The sequence below is a fragment of the Tursiops truncatus genome, chromosome 11, assembly GCF_011762595.2.
Source record: "Tursiops truncatus isolate mTurTru1 chromosome 11, mTurTru1.mat.Y, whole genome shotgun sequence".
Classification (NCBI taxonomy): Eukaryota; Metazoa; Chordata; class Mammalia; order Artiodactyla; family Delphinidae; genus Tursiops; species Tursiops truncatus.
Genome location: NC_047044.1, coordinates 24,402,269 through 24,417,762, shown reverse-complemented (window position 1 = coordinate 24,417,762; position 15,494 = coordinate 24,402,269). Strand labels below are relative to the sequence as shown.

The window sequence follows — 15,494 nt, the reverse complement described above, 5'->3', positions numbered from 1 at the left end:
CGGACTGGAGCACAAACCCGTGTCCCCTGCATTGCCAGGAGGACTCTCAACCACTGTGCCACCAGGGAAGCCCTCTTCTGCCCATTTTAAAATCAGATTTTTTTATTATTAAATGGCTTGAGTTTTTTTATATATTTTGGATATATCTATAGATACCTATATATCTATATATAGATAACCGACTTTAAAAAAATGCACAACATGAGAGTTGCAAGTTAAGTTTTATTTGGGGCAAAATGAGGACTATAGCCTGGGAGACAGCATCTCAGATAGCTCTGAGAAACTGCTCAAAGAGGTAGGGGGAAGGTCAGTATATATGTGATTTTGGTGAAGGCGGGGAGTACATGGAATGAAGCACATATTTTTTTGCAGAAGGTTTCTGCTAGTCACGAGGAGCAGCCGTCACCATGAAAGATTTTAGTGCATTTCTAGATATGAGGGGATACAAGAATTGGGCTCATAAAATCAACTCCTGAAAATACCTAACTATCTGAAGACCTGTTCTACCAGTTTTTCCCAGAGCACAGAGAGCCTCATTTCTGCTCTCCACCCTGAGCTCCTTTCAGGGGATGTTGAAAGTCAGCAGCTGCAGCAGCACATGATCTAATCCTTGTAGAGGTAGCTGGCAAGTGCCAGTGGCAAGTGCCAGTTTGTAGTTGACTCTCTCTCTCTCTATATATATATATGTGTGTGTGTATATATATATTTACATAGGATTAGTTATTATTTCTTTGCAATATCTCTGGATCTGCTTGATGTTTTTCTCTGCTTTATTGAACTGCCACCCTAGCACAGATTATCACTTTTTTTCTCCTGTCATTCTTCACTCTTGTATGCTGCTGTCTGATTAATGTTGCCTAAATACTGCTTTTGTCATTCTTATTCAAGAACTTTACGGTGGTTGTCTATTGATGACTGTGGCATTTAAATGTGACTCCTGTGTTGGGCATTCAGAGTTTTCTTGCAGTCTCATCCTTCTTATCTCCAGTGATTATAATCATGAGAGCTATCACTTAATTAGCATTTATAATACCCTAGGTACTGAGAGAAAGATGCATTATTTTCCGCTTTGTGTTGCTATTTCCATGAAGATAAATTTCCTTATCCTTTGCCATTAAAGAAACCTTATATCCTTTAACGGTGTCTTTTGGCATCTTTTCATCAATCATTCATCATCCCATGGTGACTCATGTGCATTAGCACAAATAATTAAACCTCAATAAAAGGGGTTTATTGTAAGGTTACTACAGGTACACTCATGTACCTTTAAGGAGAGAAACAATATATTGCCAGGTCTCTTGAGGGCCAGACCTGGAAAATCAAGAATCAGTGTAATATTCTCCATCTCCCTGGACCAGCATACCTTTACTTTCTTCTCCCTCATCCTGCTACCTCTTTCCTGGACCACCGTGATGGTCAGTCCTAGTTGCACACCAGGATCTCTCACTGCTCACAGTCAATTGGGAATAATTTGTGTGTCAGTTGAAAATCTTGAGAGAGGCTCTGATTTTATCAGCCACAGATAGAAGAGAATGGAGGTCTTCATGTGGTACCCAGAGCTCTTGCAGGAACCATGGATGGAGCAATTTTGAAAAGTTTATGAAGGGGGAAAGTGAACAAAAGTTGGTTGGACCCTATTTATCAACCTTCAAGATAATTTTATTTAAGGTGAAATAGAAAATCAAATATTGTTATAATTTAAAAATTCTTGATCTTCTCATACAGTAGCAAATAAAAGAGAATTTAATGATGAAACTGTATTAGATTTGTTTGAATTTTTATCTATTAATGAAAAAAAGATGACATGATAGAGGAAGCAATAATTTTACAAATAGTTACTCTTTAGTGTTTAGAAAATATTTCCTTTCTTGAACATAAACCTAATTGTGATAACAATCTCCTTCTTCTTCTCCTTCTTCTTCTTCTTCTTCTTCAGTTTTGCAGACTCCAACTGTTAGCAAAAATATATCTACCAAAGGTCCAGAAAAGCCAAAAAAACCTGGAAGTCCTGATTGTTTTACAGGTAATTAAGTTTTGGATAAATTGTCTTTCCGCATTTTTTAAAGATAGTTTTTATGTTGCCCTTTCGGTGAAATGTTTGTTTGCTTTTACAGAATTAAGTGTAATGAATAAAATAAGGAAGAATAAGCTATCCAAAGCAATTTACCTGATGCAGAAAACCCTTCTAGTGTTTGAGAAAGATGCAACCTGTACATCTCTACATAACTTCTTGATGGTAACAATATATCATTTCTTCTTTTAGTCCTGACATGCAACCCCTGTTAAAAATGAATGATTTATTTCTCTTTGCTAAAAATAATGTGTTGCCGTTAACATTAGATTATGAACTTTTAGATTTGCCGTGTCTAGTCTTCTCTTTGTGAAGTGCAATAGTTTTAAGCAGGGAAATTAATCTGTATCTCCAGCCCTGAACTCTCCTGAAATGAGAGGTTCTCTCTCTGCAGGGAGACCTTACAGGGGGAGCTAAATAAAATCAGGATTCAAAATGAGGTGAATCGTAGAATGTAAGTGACACTGTGCCAGCATCAATGCATTCCTTACTATGGAACTAAAATACTTAAAGTCCATGGGCTAAAGTACCTTCTCCCAGATGGATATTGCTGATTTATGGACCAGTTGCCTTGCTGTTGTTGTCTCTCTCTGACCTGGAAATTGTTCTGTCTTCTTACTTATTCATTGTATGTTGATTTTAGAGTTTAAATTTCTGAGGGGAATCACATTTCTGTTTTATTTTTGCCCCTGTGTATCACAAAAGTTTGACTGTGTTGGCTGAATGAATGGCATATGATGAGGTAGAGAATACAAGTAGCTTGTCTGACAAGGGAAAGAAAAGAGTAAGTCAAAGCTAGGGGAAGGATACAGAGTTTAAGAAGAGTTCGACGTATAGTGGGGGTCCTCTAATAGAATAGGGAAGGGGATGAGATTGAAAGCACATGTAAAGTGGTTCATCTTCAGTGGAGGGTGGGCTGCAGAGCAGACACCTCATCCTCCGATATAGAAGGGAAGGAGGAACAGACAGATGTAGATTTCAATAAGTCCATTGGTGTGGAGGCAGGGAGTTGAGTGGATGCCTTCTTATCTCAATCATGTGTAAAATAGGAGGCAAGGGAATCTGCCATGGAGAGTGAGGGTGAATAGTTGGACTGGGGAGAGAGAAGGTGATTGGAGAGTGGAGAGGAATGGATGAGGGAGCTGACTCTAAGTTAAAGGACTGGTCAGCATCCTGAAGTTCTGGCTGAGGTTGAAGACCATGGATTTTCAGGTGGCCTCATCTGCATGCTGGTATGATATTATCCTGGTGTGGTACTCTTAGTAGCTGTGACAGTAGAATATTTGTGACAGTAGAGATTTGTACTGGACTGGATTTTTAATAAAAGTACGAAAGTATAGGTTAAAAGTTCATAATGAAAAATGGGTGTAGATTGAGTAGGGAAGGAAGTAACACCATCAAGACTTTTAAAGACTTGGTAGACTATGGAGATATCAAGAGATTGGGCATCTCTATGAGATCAGGGACCAGAAAATCAGAATCTGAGAGAGCTAGAAGGATAGGTGTTGGAAGTTAGAAAGTATTGGGTTGACCAAAAAATTCATTCCGGATTATCCGTAAGATGTTACGGAAAAACCTGAACCAAGTTTTTGGCCAATGCAATAGAATATTGGAGTTTTAGATTTCTGGTATGTAGTACTTCCTGATCATAAGTCCATCACTTCATTCATCCAACATATGTTTTTGAGTGCCTATGATCCATTCAGCAAATGTTTTATTGCAAGTTGACTATGTGCCTGGTATTATGCTGAGTACAAGGGATAAAAACAAACAAAAATCCTTTCTTTATTCAACCAGTATTGATGGATTGCCTGCTCTTTGTGGTCTCTGTCTTCAAGATAAATCCAGTCTATGGGAACATAGACGTGTAAGTAGGTGATTATGAGTCATTGTCATAGGTGCTCTAATTGCAAGAGTGCCAGGGGAATTCAGGAAGCGAATACCTGACCCAACAGTGGGGAATATTTGAAGAAACATCCAGAAAAAGTGACATGAAGTTGAATACTGAAAGACAGACAGGAGTACCCAGGGAAAGAGAAAGACAAAAGTGGAAAGGACATGCAAGGCAGAGAGAACAACCTGTGCAAAGGTCCTGAGGCTAGAAGGGTCATAGAGTGCTTGTGGTCCTGAGGTCATTCAGTGTAACAGAAGCTTCGATGCAATGGCAAAGAGGAGGGAAGTGTTTGGAGAGGATGGTAAGAGGTGAGACCAGAGAGAAAGTAGAGTCTAGCTCGTAAGAAGTCTAAGGATTCTGCATAAACAGATGCTATCAGTGTTCAAGGTGGGGAAGTCTGTCCTGGCAGTATTAGGGGAGAGCCTCATTATAGTAGAATTTCCAGCATCTGAATGAAGGAATTTGATGATGGTATTGGATAGTCTCAGCTGACCAGGCCAAGTGGTGTCTGATCTCTGCTGGAAGACTCCTGGGTTCAGATCCATTTTCTCAGCAGATGCTTCTGCAGCCGCTCGCTACTGCCTAGTGGTTGGAGGACATTAGTACTTCAGTCCTATTTCCATGGCAAGTAAAACTTATCTTTCTTTTAGAACTGTTTGTCTCAGGACTCATCTCATGGCCTCTCATAGTCCAGAGAGAGTAAAGCCTCTGGGATTTTCCCTTTTGGTTTATTATGATGCAATCTTGTCTTTATATTATCATAATATGCCCATTGCCCTGTTAGGTCTCTGTCTTTCTACCACTGTGACTGGGAACACACGGGAGATGTGAGAGGTCTGAAGTTTTCATGTTCTCCTTGTGTATCTTTTCCTTCTATTTCTTAAGTGAAACTATTTTAAGAAAAATTATAATATCCTCTTAGACTCATGAGAGGCATTTAGAAGCTCTACTTTTTACGAGGGGCCCTCCATAAGAATTGTCACCAGCTGGGAAATGTTGAATATTTATTTAGAAGTCCCGAAATCTTCTATAGCCACCTCTGCTCCTCTGTGGCAGTTTTTCATCCTGGTGTTAAAGCTTAATGATCAGTCCTCAGGGTACTCTCATAAACAACGATGTTACGGCTCAAATAATTGCCAAAGTTTCTTTCCTTAAAGAAGACAAATAAATTTCATTCCCTTGGCAATCATTTTCTTTTGGGCTATATTACAGCATGCTTTACATTATCACGGTCTGGTAATAAAATTATCCACAAATCAGTATTTGATGTGTCACCTGATACCATAAAAAAGATTTGAAAAGCCTGGGTCTTTGCAGAACCCTTAAATAATTCATACCCTGTTTTAGTTTTTCAGAAGTTTCCCGACCTTGTGGAGATGGATACTCTCATCAGGTCTGTTTTATTCCAAGTCCATTAAAGGTGGACTAGCTTGTTGCCATGGATGGAGGGACAAACCTTTGATAAGAACCCGTTAGCCTTCCAAAAGAGATGGCTGGCTTTTTTTCTTGATTGTGGGGCTTTATTTTTCTCGGTTTCCTGTCTCGGTTATTTGACTTCTGGAAGTGCATATTGGCATTTTACACATTATACCTCAGATTGATTTTAATGGATTGCACCTGGAACCAGCCTGCGATGTCCCTGATTTTCTACTTCCGATAAATAGAGGAGTCAGCATATGGCTTATGATCACCACTCCTAGTTCGCTTCAGAGTCCAGCAGCCCAACCTTCAGCGTCTTTGCGGAGCAATTCCTCACTGGGAAGAGGCAGGAATACTCCTCAATCCAAGTGCTGAGGGTACCGGGGCAGGGGTGTATACTGTTGTTTTCTGTCCAGCATTTATTTCCCTCTTCCAAACATCACCTTTGGAGGAATTTCTTCTTCCCCACTAGAAGAAATCAGGTAGGACTTTTCAGGGCCTCTCTTCTCTGCCAGCCAAGAGGAGGATTGGTGATGCAAGCGAGGCTGATTGGTTGCTCCCTTCTTGGAATCTGAATCTTGAACAGAGGGATAAAAAGACAAAAAGTAGTTGGCATTCATTCATTCCAGTGCCTGTGTCCTGATTAGACTATGTTAGTTGTGTTCTGTAGACCCTCTTGCCTCTCTGGACCTGCTGTGTTCCAAGCCTCATGTTGCTGTTGCTTCTGTTGCAAAGAGCCCTAACTGATGCATCTAGTGTTCCCCTAGGACTATATGTTGAAACTTAAATCAATAATTAACATGATTTTAGCAGTTCTGAAATCCAGTCATAATGCTTCAACTCTAAGCAAAGGAGCATTATAGATTAGCAGATTATTTTTTATAATCAATACAGAATCCACTTTTATGGTCCTAATTTGAAACCAGAACTCATGAAGAAGCCCAGGCCACTAGAAGTTCTAATCACTCCTGGCTCTAATACTTCCTGAATTTACATCTTGATGGCCCCTAAATACCATTGTATTAACTGTGTTAGCAGTAACTGGATTACCAAGTGAAGTGATTTTTCCTATTTTATAACATTTTAGTCAAATTAATTCTATTTGCTTTTTTTAGGAAAAATATATGTAAGCCAATATTCTTCAGAGATCTTCTCAGTTCTTTTTAATTGTTCATGCTGAAGTCTTCCTCATAAAGAGTAAAACCCTTTTTGAGTCTAACCCCCCTCTTTTGAGGTCATGTTTTGACCCGCAGTCTTCAAACTACTGACAGAGATTTTAGAATATTTACATTTTAGGATTTTTTTCTTTTAAATATTTTGACGTTATTGCATAGAAAACTTCATCTCTGGTTGCCTCTCCATGCTTCTTTTTAACTTCACTTTGTATTAAGACAAGAAATCATAATGGTTAGGAGTATAAGGCTCTTGGATTAGAGTTTTGGTACTGCCGCTGACTAGCTGTATGACCAAGGTCAAATTACCCATGCTCTGTTAAATTTTAATTTCTTCATCTGTAAAATGGGTGTTTTGGGGAAGATTCAATGAAATGATGCCTATAAAATGCTTAGCATTTGACATAGAATAAGCAGTCAATAAATGTTAGCCATTATTATTACTACTATTTTATCTTCTAATTTAAGCACTGTGGAATATTCTTTTTGTCATATCAGTATGATTTTTGATGCTTTAGATATATTTTTCTCTATCAAACTACACATTTCTTTCTGTCTTTTCTCTTAGATCTTATAAAGCGTATATTTTATTCTCAGCAATATTCTTTGCCAGGATTCTTGGATATGACAACCTACTTTTCATCTTCTTCTGAAATATACATAATATTGTTGAGAACCCAGAATATACCTCGGGAGATCTACTAGATGAGTAATAAATATGGTACTTTATCATTCCAGTCTTGTGATAGTTGTTTAGGTGTGTCCTAATCACGGCCTTCCAGATTGCATTACATCTTTCTGCAAGTGTTTTGCTGCACTGTGGATGTTAAGTCATTTTCAAATGTATTTAATGTCAATCTGTCATCATAAGCCTTGAGTAACTTGTAAAAAGAGGCAGGTCACACATTCTCTAGTGGGAACCATAGGCAGAGAGATTTGCATTCAGACAATAGTACTTTGGACTTCAGTACTATTGTTTTGTGGCAATAAAACAATATGTTTTTTTAATTGAAGTGTAGTTGCTTACAATATTATATGTTACAGGTGTACAATATAGTGATTCACAACTTTGAAAGGTTATACTCCATTTATAGTTATTATAAAGTATTGGCTTTATTCCCTGTGTTGTACAATATATCCTTATAGCTTACTTTATTTTATTTTAATTAAAAAATATTTTATTGGAGTATAGTTGACTTACAATGTTATGTTAGTTTCAGGTGTACAGCAAAGTGAATCAGTTATTCATATACATATATCTACTCTTTTTTAGATTCTTTTCCCATATAGGTCATCACAGAGTATTAAGTAGAGTTCCCCGTGCTATACAGTAGGTCCTTATTAGTTACCTATTTTATATATAGTAGTGTGTATATGTTAATCCCAATCTCCCAATTTATCCCTCCCCCCACTTTCCCCCCTGGTAACCGTAAGTTTGTTTTCTATATCTGTGACTCTATTTCTGTTTTCTAGATCAGTTGATTTGTACCCTTGTTTTTAGATTCCACATATAAGGGATATCACATGATATCTGCCTTTCTCTATCTGACTTACTTCACTCAGTACGACAATATCTGGGTCCATCCATGTTGCTGCAAATGGCATTATTTCATTCTTTTTTATGGCTGAGTAAATTCCATTGTATATATGTACCACATCTTCTTTATCCATTCTTCTGTCAGTGGACATTTAAGTTGCTTCCATGTCTGGCGATTGTAAATAGTGCTGCAACGAACATCAGGGTGCATGTGTCTTTTTGAATTATGGTTTTCTGCAGATATACACCCAGGAGTGGGATTACTGGATCATATGGTAAGCAACTGACCAAGGATTAATCTCCAAAGTATACAAGCAGCTCATGCAGCTCAATATCAAAAAAACAAACAACCAATCCAAAAATGGGCAGAAGATCTAAATAGACATTTCTCCAAAGTAGACATACAGATTGCCAACAAACACATGAAAAGATGCTCAACATCACTAATCATTAGAGAAATGCAAATCAAAACCACAATGAGGTATCGCCTCACATCAGTCAGAATGGCCATCATCAAAAAATCTACAAACAGTAAATGCTGGAGAGGGTGTGGAGAAAAGGGAACCCTCCTGCACTGTTGATGGGAATGTAAATTGATACAGCCACTATGGAGAACAGTATTGAGGTTCCTTAAAACACTAAAAATAGAACTACCATATGACCCAGCAATCCCACTACTGGGCATATACCCTGAGAAAACCATAATTCAAAAAGAGTCATGTACCACAATGTTCATTGCAGCTCTATTTACAATAGCCAGGACATGGAAACAACCTAAATGTCCATCAGCAGATGAATGGATAAAGAAGATGTGGTACATATATACAATGGAATATTACTCAGCCATAAAAAGAAATGAAATTATTTGTAGTGAGGTAGATGGACCTAGAGACTGTCATACAGAGTGAAGTAAGTCAGAAGGAGAAAAACAAGTACCATATGCTAACGCACATATATGGAATCTAAAAAAACGGTACCAGTGAACCTAGGGGCAGGACAGGAATAAAGACACAGACGTAGAGAATGGATTTGAGGACATGGGGAGGGGGGAGGGTAAGCTGTGACGAAGTGAGAGGGTAGCATTGACATATATGCACTGCCAAGTGTAAAACAGATAGCTAGTGGGAAGCTGCTGCATAGCACAGGGAGATCAGCTCTATGCTTGAGAGGTGGGATAGGGAGGGTGGGAGGGAAGCTCAAGAGGGAGGGGATATGGGGTTATACGTATACATATAACTGATTTACTTTGCTATACAGCAGAAATTAATATAACATTGTAAAGCAATTATACTCCAATAAAGATATAAAACAAACAAAACAACATGTTTTGTTAGACATATTAGGCAACATGTTGGCCATGGATAGGCAAGTCACATCCATATCGATAATACTTTCTCTTTCACAATTAAGTAGAGCTGGTTTCATGCAAATTTTTCTATCTTGATTTTTTGCGTCTTCTTTCCTGGTGATATTTCCTCCTTGTACTTGAGGAACCCCCTTTAAAAAACCCCTAATCAAAAAAAAAAAAAAAAGAAAAACCCCTAATCACTTTCTTTTCTTTAATTGAGGTATAATAGACAACACTGTATTAGTTTCAGGTGTACAACGTCACAATTCCATTTTTATATATATTGCTAAATGGTCACCACAAGTCTTGTTAACTTATGTTACTATGTATTAATAATATATTATTAACTTATATAATTGTCGCCATACAGTTAACACATTTTTTCTTGCGATGAGAACTTTTAAGATCTACACTTTTAGCAACTTTCACATATGCAATACAGCATTAACTATATTCACCATGCTGTGCGTTATATCCCCATGACTTATTTATTTTATAACTGGGAGTTTGTACCTTTTGACCCCCTTCACCCATTTTTGCCCACCCCCAACTCCCTACCTTTGGCAAACACCAACCTGTTCTCTGCATCTGTGAGCTTGGTTTTTGTTTTTGTTTTTTTGTTGGATTCCACATATACGTGAGATCATATGGTGTTTATCTTTCTCTGTCTAGCTTCTTTCACTTATCATAATGCCCTCAAGGTCCATCCATGTTGTTGCAAATGGCAAGATTTCTTTTTTTTTAATGGCTGAATAAAATTCCGTTATTTATCCATCCATCTCACATTTTCTCTATCCATTACTCCAGTGGTGCACATTTAGGTTATAAATGATGTTGCAGTGAACATGGGAGTGCATATATCTTTTTGAATTAGTATATCAATCACTTTCTTATAAGTGGAATTTTATTAGCAGCTCAATGATTTACCTCGCTAAGTTAGGATTTTTTTTTCTTTTCTTTTTTTTTTGCGGTACGCGGACCCCTCACTGCTGTGGCCTCTCCCATTGTGGAGCACAGGCTCCGGACGCGCAGGCTCAGCGGCCATGGCTCACGGGCCCAGCCGCTCCGCGGCATGTGGGATCTTCCCGGACCGGGGCACGAACCTGTGTCCCTTGCATCAGCAGGCGGACTCTCAACCACTGCACCACCAGGGAAGCCTGCTAAGTTAGGATTTTAATTTCTAACTAGCATTAGGTCTACCTTGAGTTCTATTAGATAATTTATCTGATTTACCTAAATCAAGGACTCTGTCTGAGACTTTTCTCTTGTTACCTTTCACTTAAAACTTTAATACGTTGATCTATCTTTCTGTTTTTGTGCCAGGGAGGGTGGGAGGGAGGGAGACGCAAGAGGGAAGAGATATGGGAACATATGTATATGTATAATTGATTCACTTTGTTGTAAAGCAGAAACTAACACACTTTTCTATTGTCTTTATGGTCTCTATTTCCCCTCTGATCTTTGATGTTCCTTCTACTAACTTTGGACTTAGGTTTTTTGTTCTTCTTATTCCTTGAGGTGTGAAGTTAGATTGTTTATTTGATATCTTTCTTTGTTCTTAAGGTAGGCATTTTCGCTAAAATCTTCCCTCTTAGAACTACTTTTGCTGCATCTTATAAATTTTAGTATGTTGTGTTTTCATTTTCATTAGTCTTATGATACTTTTTGACTTCTCTTTCCATTTCTTTTTTTTTAAATTAATAATGACTATTAAAAACTATTCAGGGCTTCCCTGGTGGCGCAGTGGTTGAGAGGCCGCCTGCCGATGCAGGGGACGCGGGTTCGTGCCCCGGTCCGGGAAGATCCCACATGCCGCGGAGCGGCTGGGCCCGTGAGCCATGGCCGCTGAGCCTGCGCGTCCGGAGCCTGTGCTCCGCAACGGGAGAGGCCACAACAGTGAGAGGCCCGTGTACCGCCAAAAAAAAAAAACAAAAAAAACTGTTCAAATATCTTTTTGGCCATTGAAACTGTAATCATATTTTTCTCATTTGATTTATGGATAAATTAAATTATATCCTTAGACTTCCTAATATTAAATCATCCTTTTATTCCTGAGAGAGAGACAATATAATTACAGTACATTATTCCTTTAACATATTGTTAGATCAATGTATTAGTATTTTATTTAGGACGTTTACATTTATATTTGTAAGGAGATTGCTCTATGTTTTTAAGTGCAGTCATTTTTTCAGGTTTTGTTATCAAAGCTATAATAATTTTAGAATATTCTCTGAGGAGCTTTCTCTGTAGTTAGAAATTTAAAAAATGGCATAAGAATTAATCAGTTCATTGATATTCAAAATATTTTAAAAAATAGTATCAGTTGAGACTGACGCTTGTGGGAAAGTCTTTTTGGATATCGTTTTTGGATATCTTTCCCAGTTTCTTTCATCATTATTCCTGTGTTCAGGTTTTTCTTCTTGAGTCAGTCACTGGCCATTTGTGTATCTTCTTTGGAGAAATGTCTATTCAAACCCCTTGTTCATTTTTTAATGGCGTTGTCTTTTCATTATTGATTTGTAACGGTTCTTAATATATTCTGAATACACGTCCTTTATCAGATATATGATTTGCAAATATTTTGTCCCATTCTGTCAGTTGTCTTTATTTTTTTGATGGTATCATTTGAAGTTTTAAATTTTGAAGAATTTCAGTTTACCTACTTTTTCTTTTGGTGTGCTTTTGGTGTCATATCCAAGAAACCATTGTTTAACTCAAGGATGTGAAGAAATTTACTCCTATATTTTGTTCTAAGAATTTTATAATTTTAGCTCTTATATTTGGTTCTATGATTCATTTTGAGTTAACTATTTGTATATAATGTGATGTATGGGTCTCACTTCCTTCTTTTGCTGGTGGATGTCTAATTGTCCCAGCGCAGTTTTTTGGAAAGGCTATTCTATTTTCTATCATTCAATTTTTTTTTTTACATCTTTATTGGAGTATAATTGCTTTACAGTGGTTTGTTAGTTTCTGCTTTATAACAAAGCAAATCAGTTATACATATACATATGTTCCCATATCTCTTCCCTCTTGCATCTCCCTCCCTCCCACCCTCCCTATCCCACCCCTCTAGATGGTCACAAATACCTGAGCTGACCTCCCTGTGCTATGCGGCTGCTTCCCACTAGCTATCTATTTTACGTTTGGTAGTGTATATATGTCCGTGCCACCCTCTCGCTTTGTCACAGCTTACCCTTCCCTCTCCCCATATCCTCAAGTCCATTCTCTAGTAGGTCTGTGTCTTTATTCCTGTCTTACCCCTAGGTTCTTCATGACTTTTTTTTTCTTAAATTCCATATATATGTGTTAGCATATGGTATTTGTCTTTCTCTTTCTGACTTACTTCACTCTGTATGACAGACTCTGGGTCCATCCACCTCACTACAAATAGCTCAATTTAATTTCTTTTTATGGCTGAGTAATATTCCATTGTATATATGTGCCACATCTTCTTTATCCATTCATCCGATGATGGACACTTAGGTTGTTTCCATCTCCGGGCTACTGTAAACAGAGCTGCAATGAACATTTTGGTACATGACTCTTTGAATTATGGCTTTCTCAGGGTATATGCCCAGTAATGGGATTGCTGGGTCATATGGTAGTTCTATTTGTAGTTTTTTAAGGAACCTCCATACTGTTCTCCATAGTGGTTGTACCAATTTCACTTTCAGATTTTTCATCACTAGTGTATAGGAATGCCAGAGATTTCTGTGCATTAATTTTGTATCCTGCTGCTTTACCAAATTCATTGATTAGCTCTAGTAGTTTTCTGGTAGCATCTTTAGGATTCTCTATGTATAGTATCATGTCATCTGCAGACAGTGACAGCTTTACTGCTTCTTTTCCGATTTGGATTCCTTTTATTTCCTTTTCTTCTCTGATTGCTGTGGCTAAAACTTCCAAAACTATGTTGAATACGAGTGGTGAGAGTGGGCAACCTTGTCTTGTTCCTGATCTTAGTGGAAATGCTTTCAGTTTTTCACCATTGAGGATGATGTTGGCTGTGGGTTTGTCATATATGGCCTTTATTATGGTGAGGAAAGTTCCCTCTATGCCTACTTTCTGCAGGGTTTTTATCATAAATGGGTGTTGAATTTTGTCAAAAGCGTTCTCTGCTTCTATTGAGATGATCATATGGTTTTTCCCCTTCAATTTGTTAATATGGTGTATCACGTTGATTGATTTGCGAATATTGAAGAATCCTTGCATTCCTGGAATAAACCCCACTTGATCATGGTGTATGATCCGTTTAATGTGCTGTTGTATTCTGTTTGCTAGTATTTTGTTGAGGATTTTTGCATCTATGTTCATCAGTGATATTGGCCTCTAGTTTTCTTTCTTTGTGACATCCTTGTCTGGTTTTGGTATCAGGGTGATGGTGGCCTTGTAGAATGAGTTTGGGAGTGTTCCTCCCTCTGCAATTTTTTGGAAGAGCTTGAGAGGGATGGGTGTTAGCTCTTCTCTAAATGTTTGATAGAATTCGCCTGTGAAGCCATCTGGTCTTGGGCTTTTGTTTGTTGGAAGATTTTTAATCACAGTTTCAATTTCAGTGCTTGTGATTGGCCTGTTCATATTTTCTATTTCTTCCTGATTCAGTCTTGGCAGGTTGTGCATTTCTAAGAATTTGTCCATTTCTTCCAGGTTGTCCATTTTATTGGCATAGAGTTGCTTGTAGTAATCTCTCATGATCTTTTGTATTTCTGCAGTGTCAGTTGTTACTTCTCCTTTTTCATTTCTAATTCTATTGATTTGAGTCTTCTCTCTTTTTTTCTTGATGAGTCTGGCTAATGGTTTATCCATTTTGTTTATCTTCTCAAAGAACCAGCTTTTAGTTTTATTGATCTTTGCTACTGTTTCCTCCATTTCTTTTTCATTTATTTCTGACCTGATTTTTATGATTTCTTTCCCTCTGCTAACTTTGGGGTTTTTTGTTCTTCTTTCTCTAATTGCTTTAGGTGCAAGGTTAGGTTGTTTATTCGAGATGTTTCCTGTTTCTTAAGGTAGGATTGTATTGCTATAAAATTCCCTCTTAGAACTGCTTTTGCTGAATCCCATAGGTTTTGCGTCATCGTGTCTCCATTGTCATTTGTTTCTAGGTATTTTTTTATTTCCTCTTTGATTTCTTCAGTGATCACTTCGTTATTAAGTAGTGTATTGTTTAGCCTCCATGTGTTTGTATTTTTTACAGATCTTTTTCTGTAATTGATATCTAGTCTCATAGCACTGTGGTCGGAAAAGATACTTGATACAATTTCAATTTTCTTAAATTTACCAAGGCTTGATTTGTGACCCAAGATATGATCTATCCTGGAGAATGTTCCATGAGCACTTGAGAAAAATGTGTATTTTGTTGTTTTTGGATGGAATGTCCTATAAATATCAATTAAGTCCATCTTGTTTAATGTATCATTTAAAGCTTGTGTTTCCTTATTTATTTTCATTTTGGATGATCTGTCCATGGGTGAAAGTGGGGTGTTAAAGTCCCCTACTATGAATGTGTTACTGTCGATTTCCCCTTTTATGGCTGTTAGTATTTACCTTATGTATTGAGGTGCTCCTATGTTGGGTGCATATTTACAATTGTTGCATCTTCTTCTTGGATCGATCCCTTGATCATTATGTAGTGTCCTTCTTTGCCTCTTCTAATAGTCTTTATTTTAAGGTCTATTTTGTCTGATATGAGAATTGCTACTCCAGCTTTCTTTTGGTTTCCATTTGCATGGAATATCTTTTTCCATCCCCTTACTTTCAGTCTGTATGTATCTCTAGGTCTGAAGTGGGTCTCTTGTAGATTGCATATATATGGGTCTTGATTTTGTATCTATTCAGCCAATCTGTGTCTTTTGGTGGGAGCATTTAGTCCATTTACATTTAAGGTAATTATCGATATGTATGTTCCTATTCCCATTTTCTTAATTGTTTTGGGTTCGTTATTGTAGGTCTTTTCCTTCTCTTTTGTTTCTTGCCTAGAGAAGTTCCTTTAGCATTTGTTGTAAAGCTGGTTTGGTGGTCCTGAACTCTCTCAGCTTTTGCTTGTCTGTAAAGGT

The 15,494-nt window shown here is 37.6% G+C and overlaps 1 protein-coding gene across 2 annotated transcripts in view; it reads left to right on the top strand.

The window, feature by feature from the left end:
* Positions 1 to 15,494, top strand: part of CFAP54 (cilia and flagella associated protein 54) — a 301,722-nt gene that overhangs the window by 63,754 nt on the left and 222,474 nt on the right. For both annotated transcript variants that reach the window (XM_073788328.1, XM_019952057.3), the window contains exons 18-19: positions 1,937 to 2,023; positions 2,115 to 2,236. In XM_073788328.1, the coding sequence (XP_073644429.1) occupies positions 1,937 to 2,023; positions 2,115 to 2,236 (209 nt within the window). The remainder of the gene's footprint in view (positions 1 to 1,936; positions 2,024 to 2,114; positions 2,237 to 15,494) is intronic.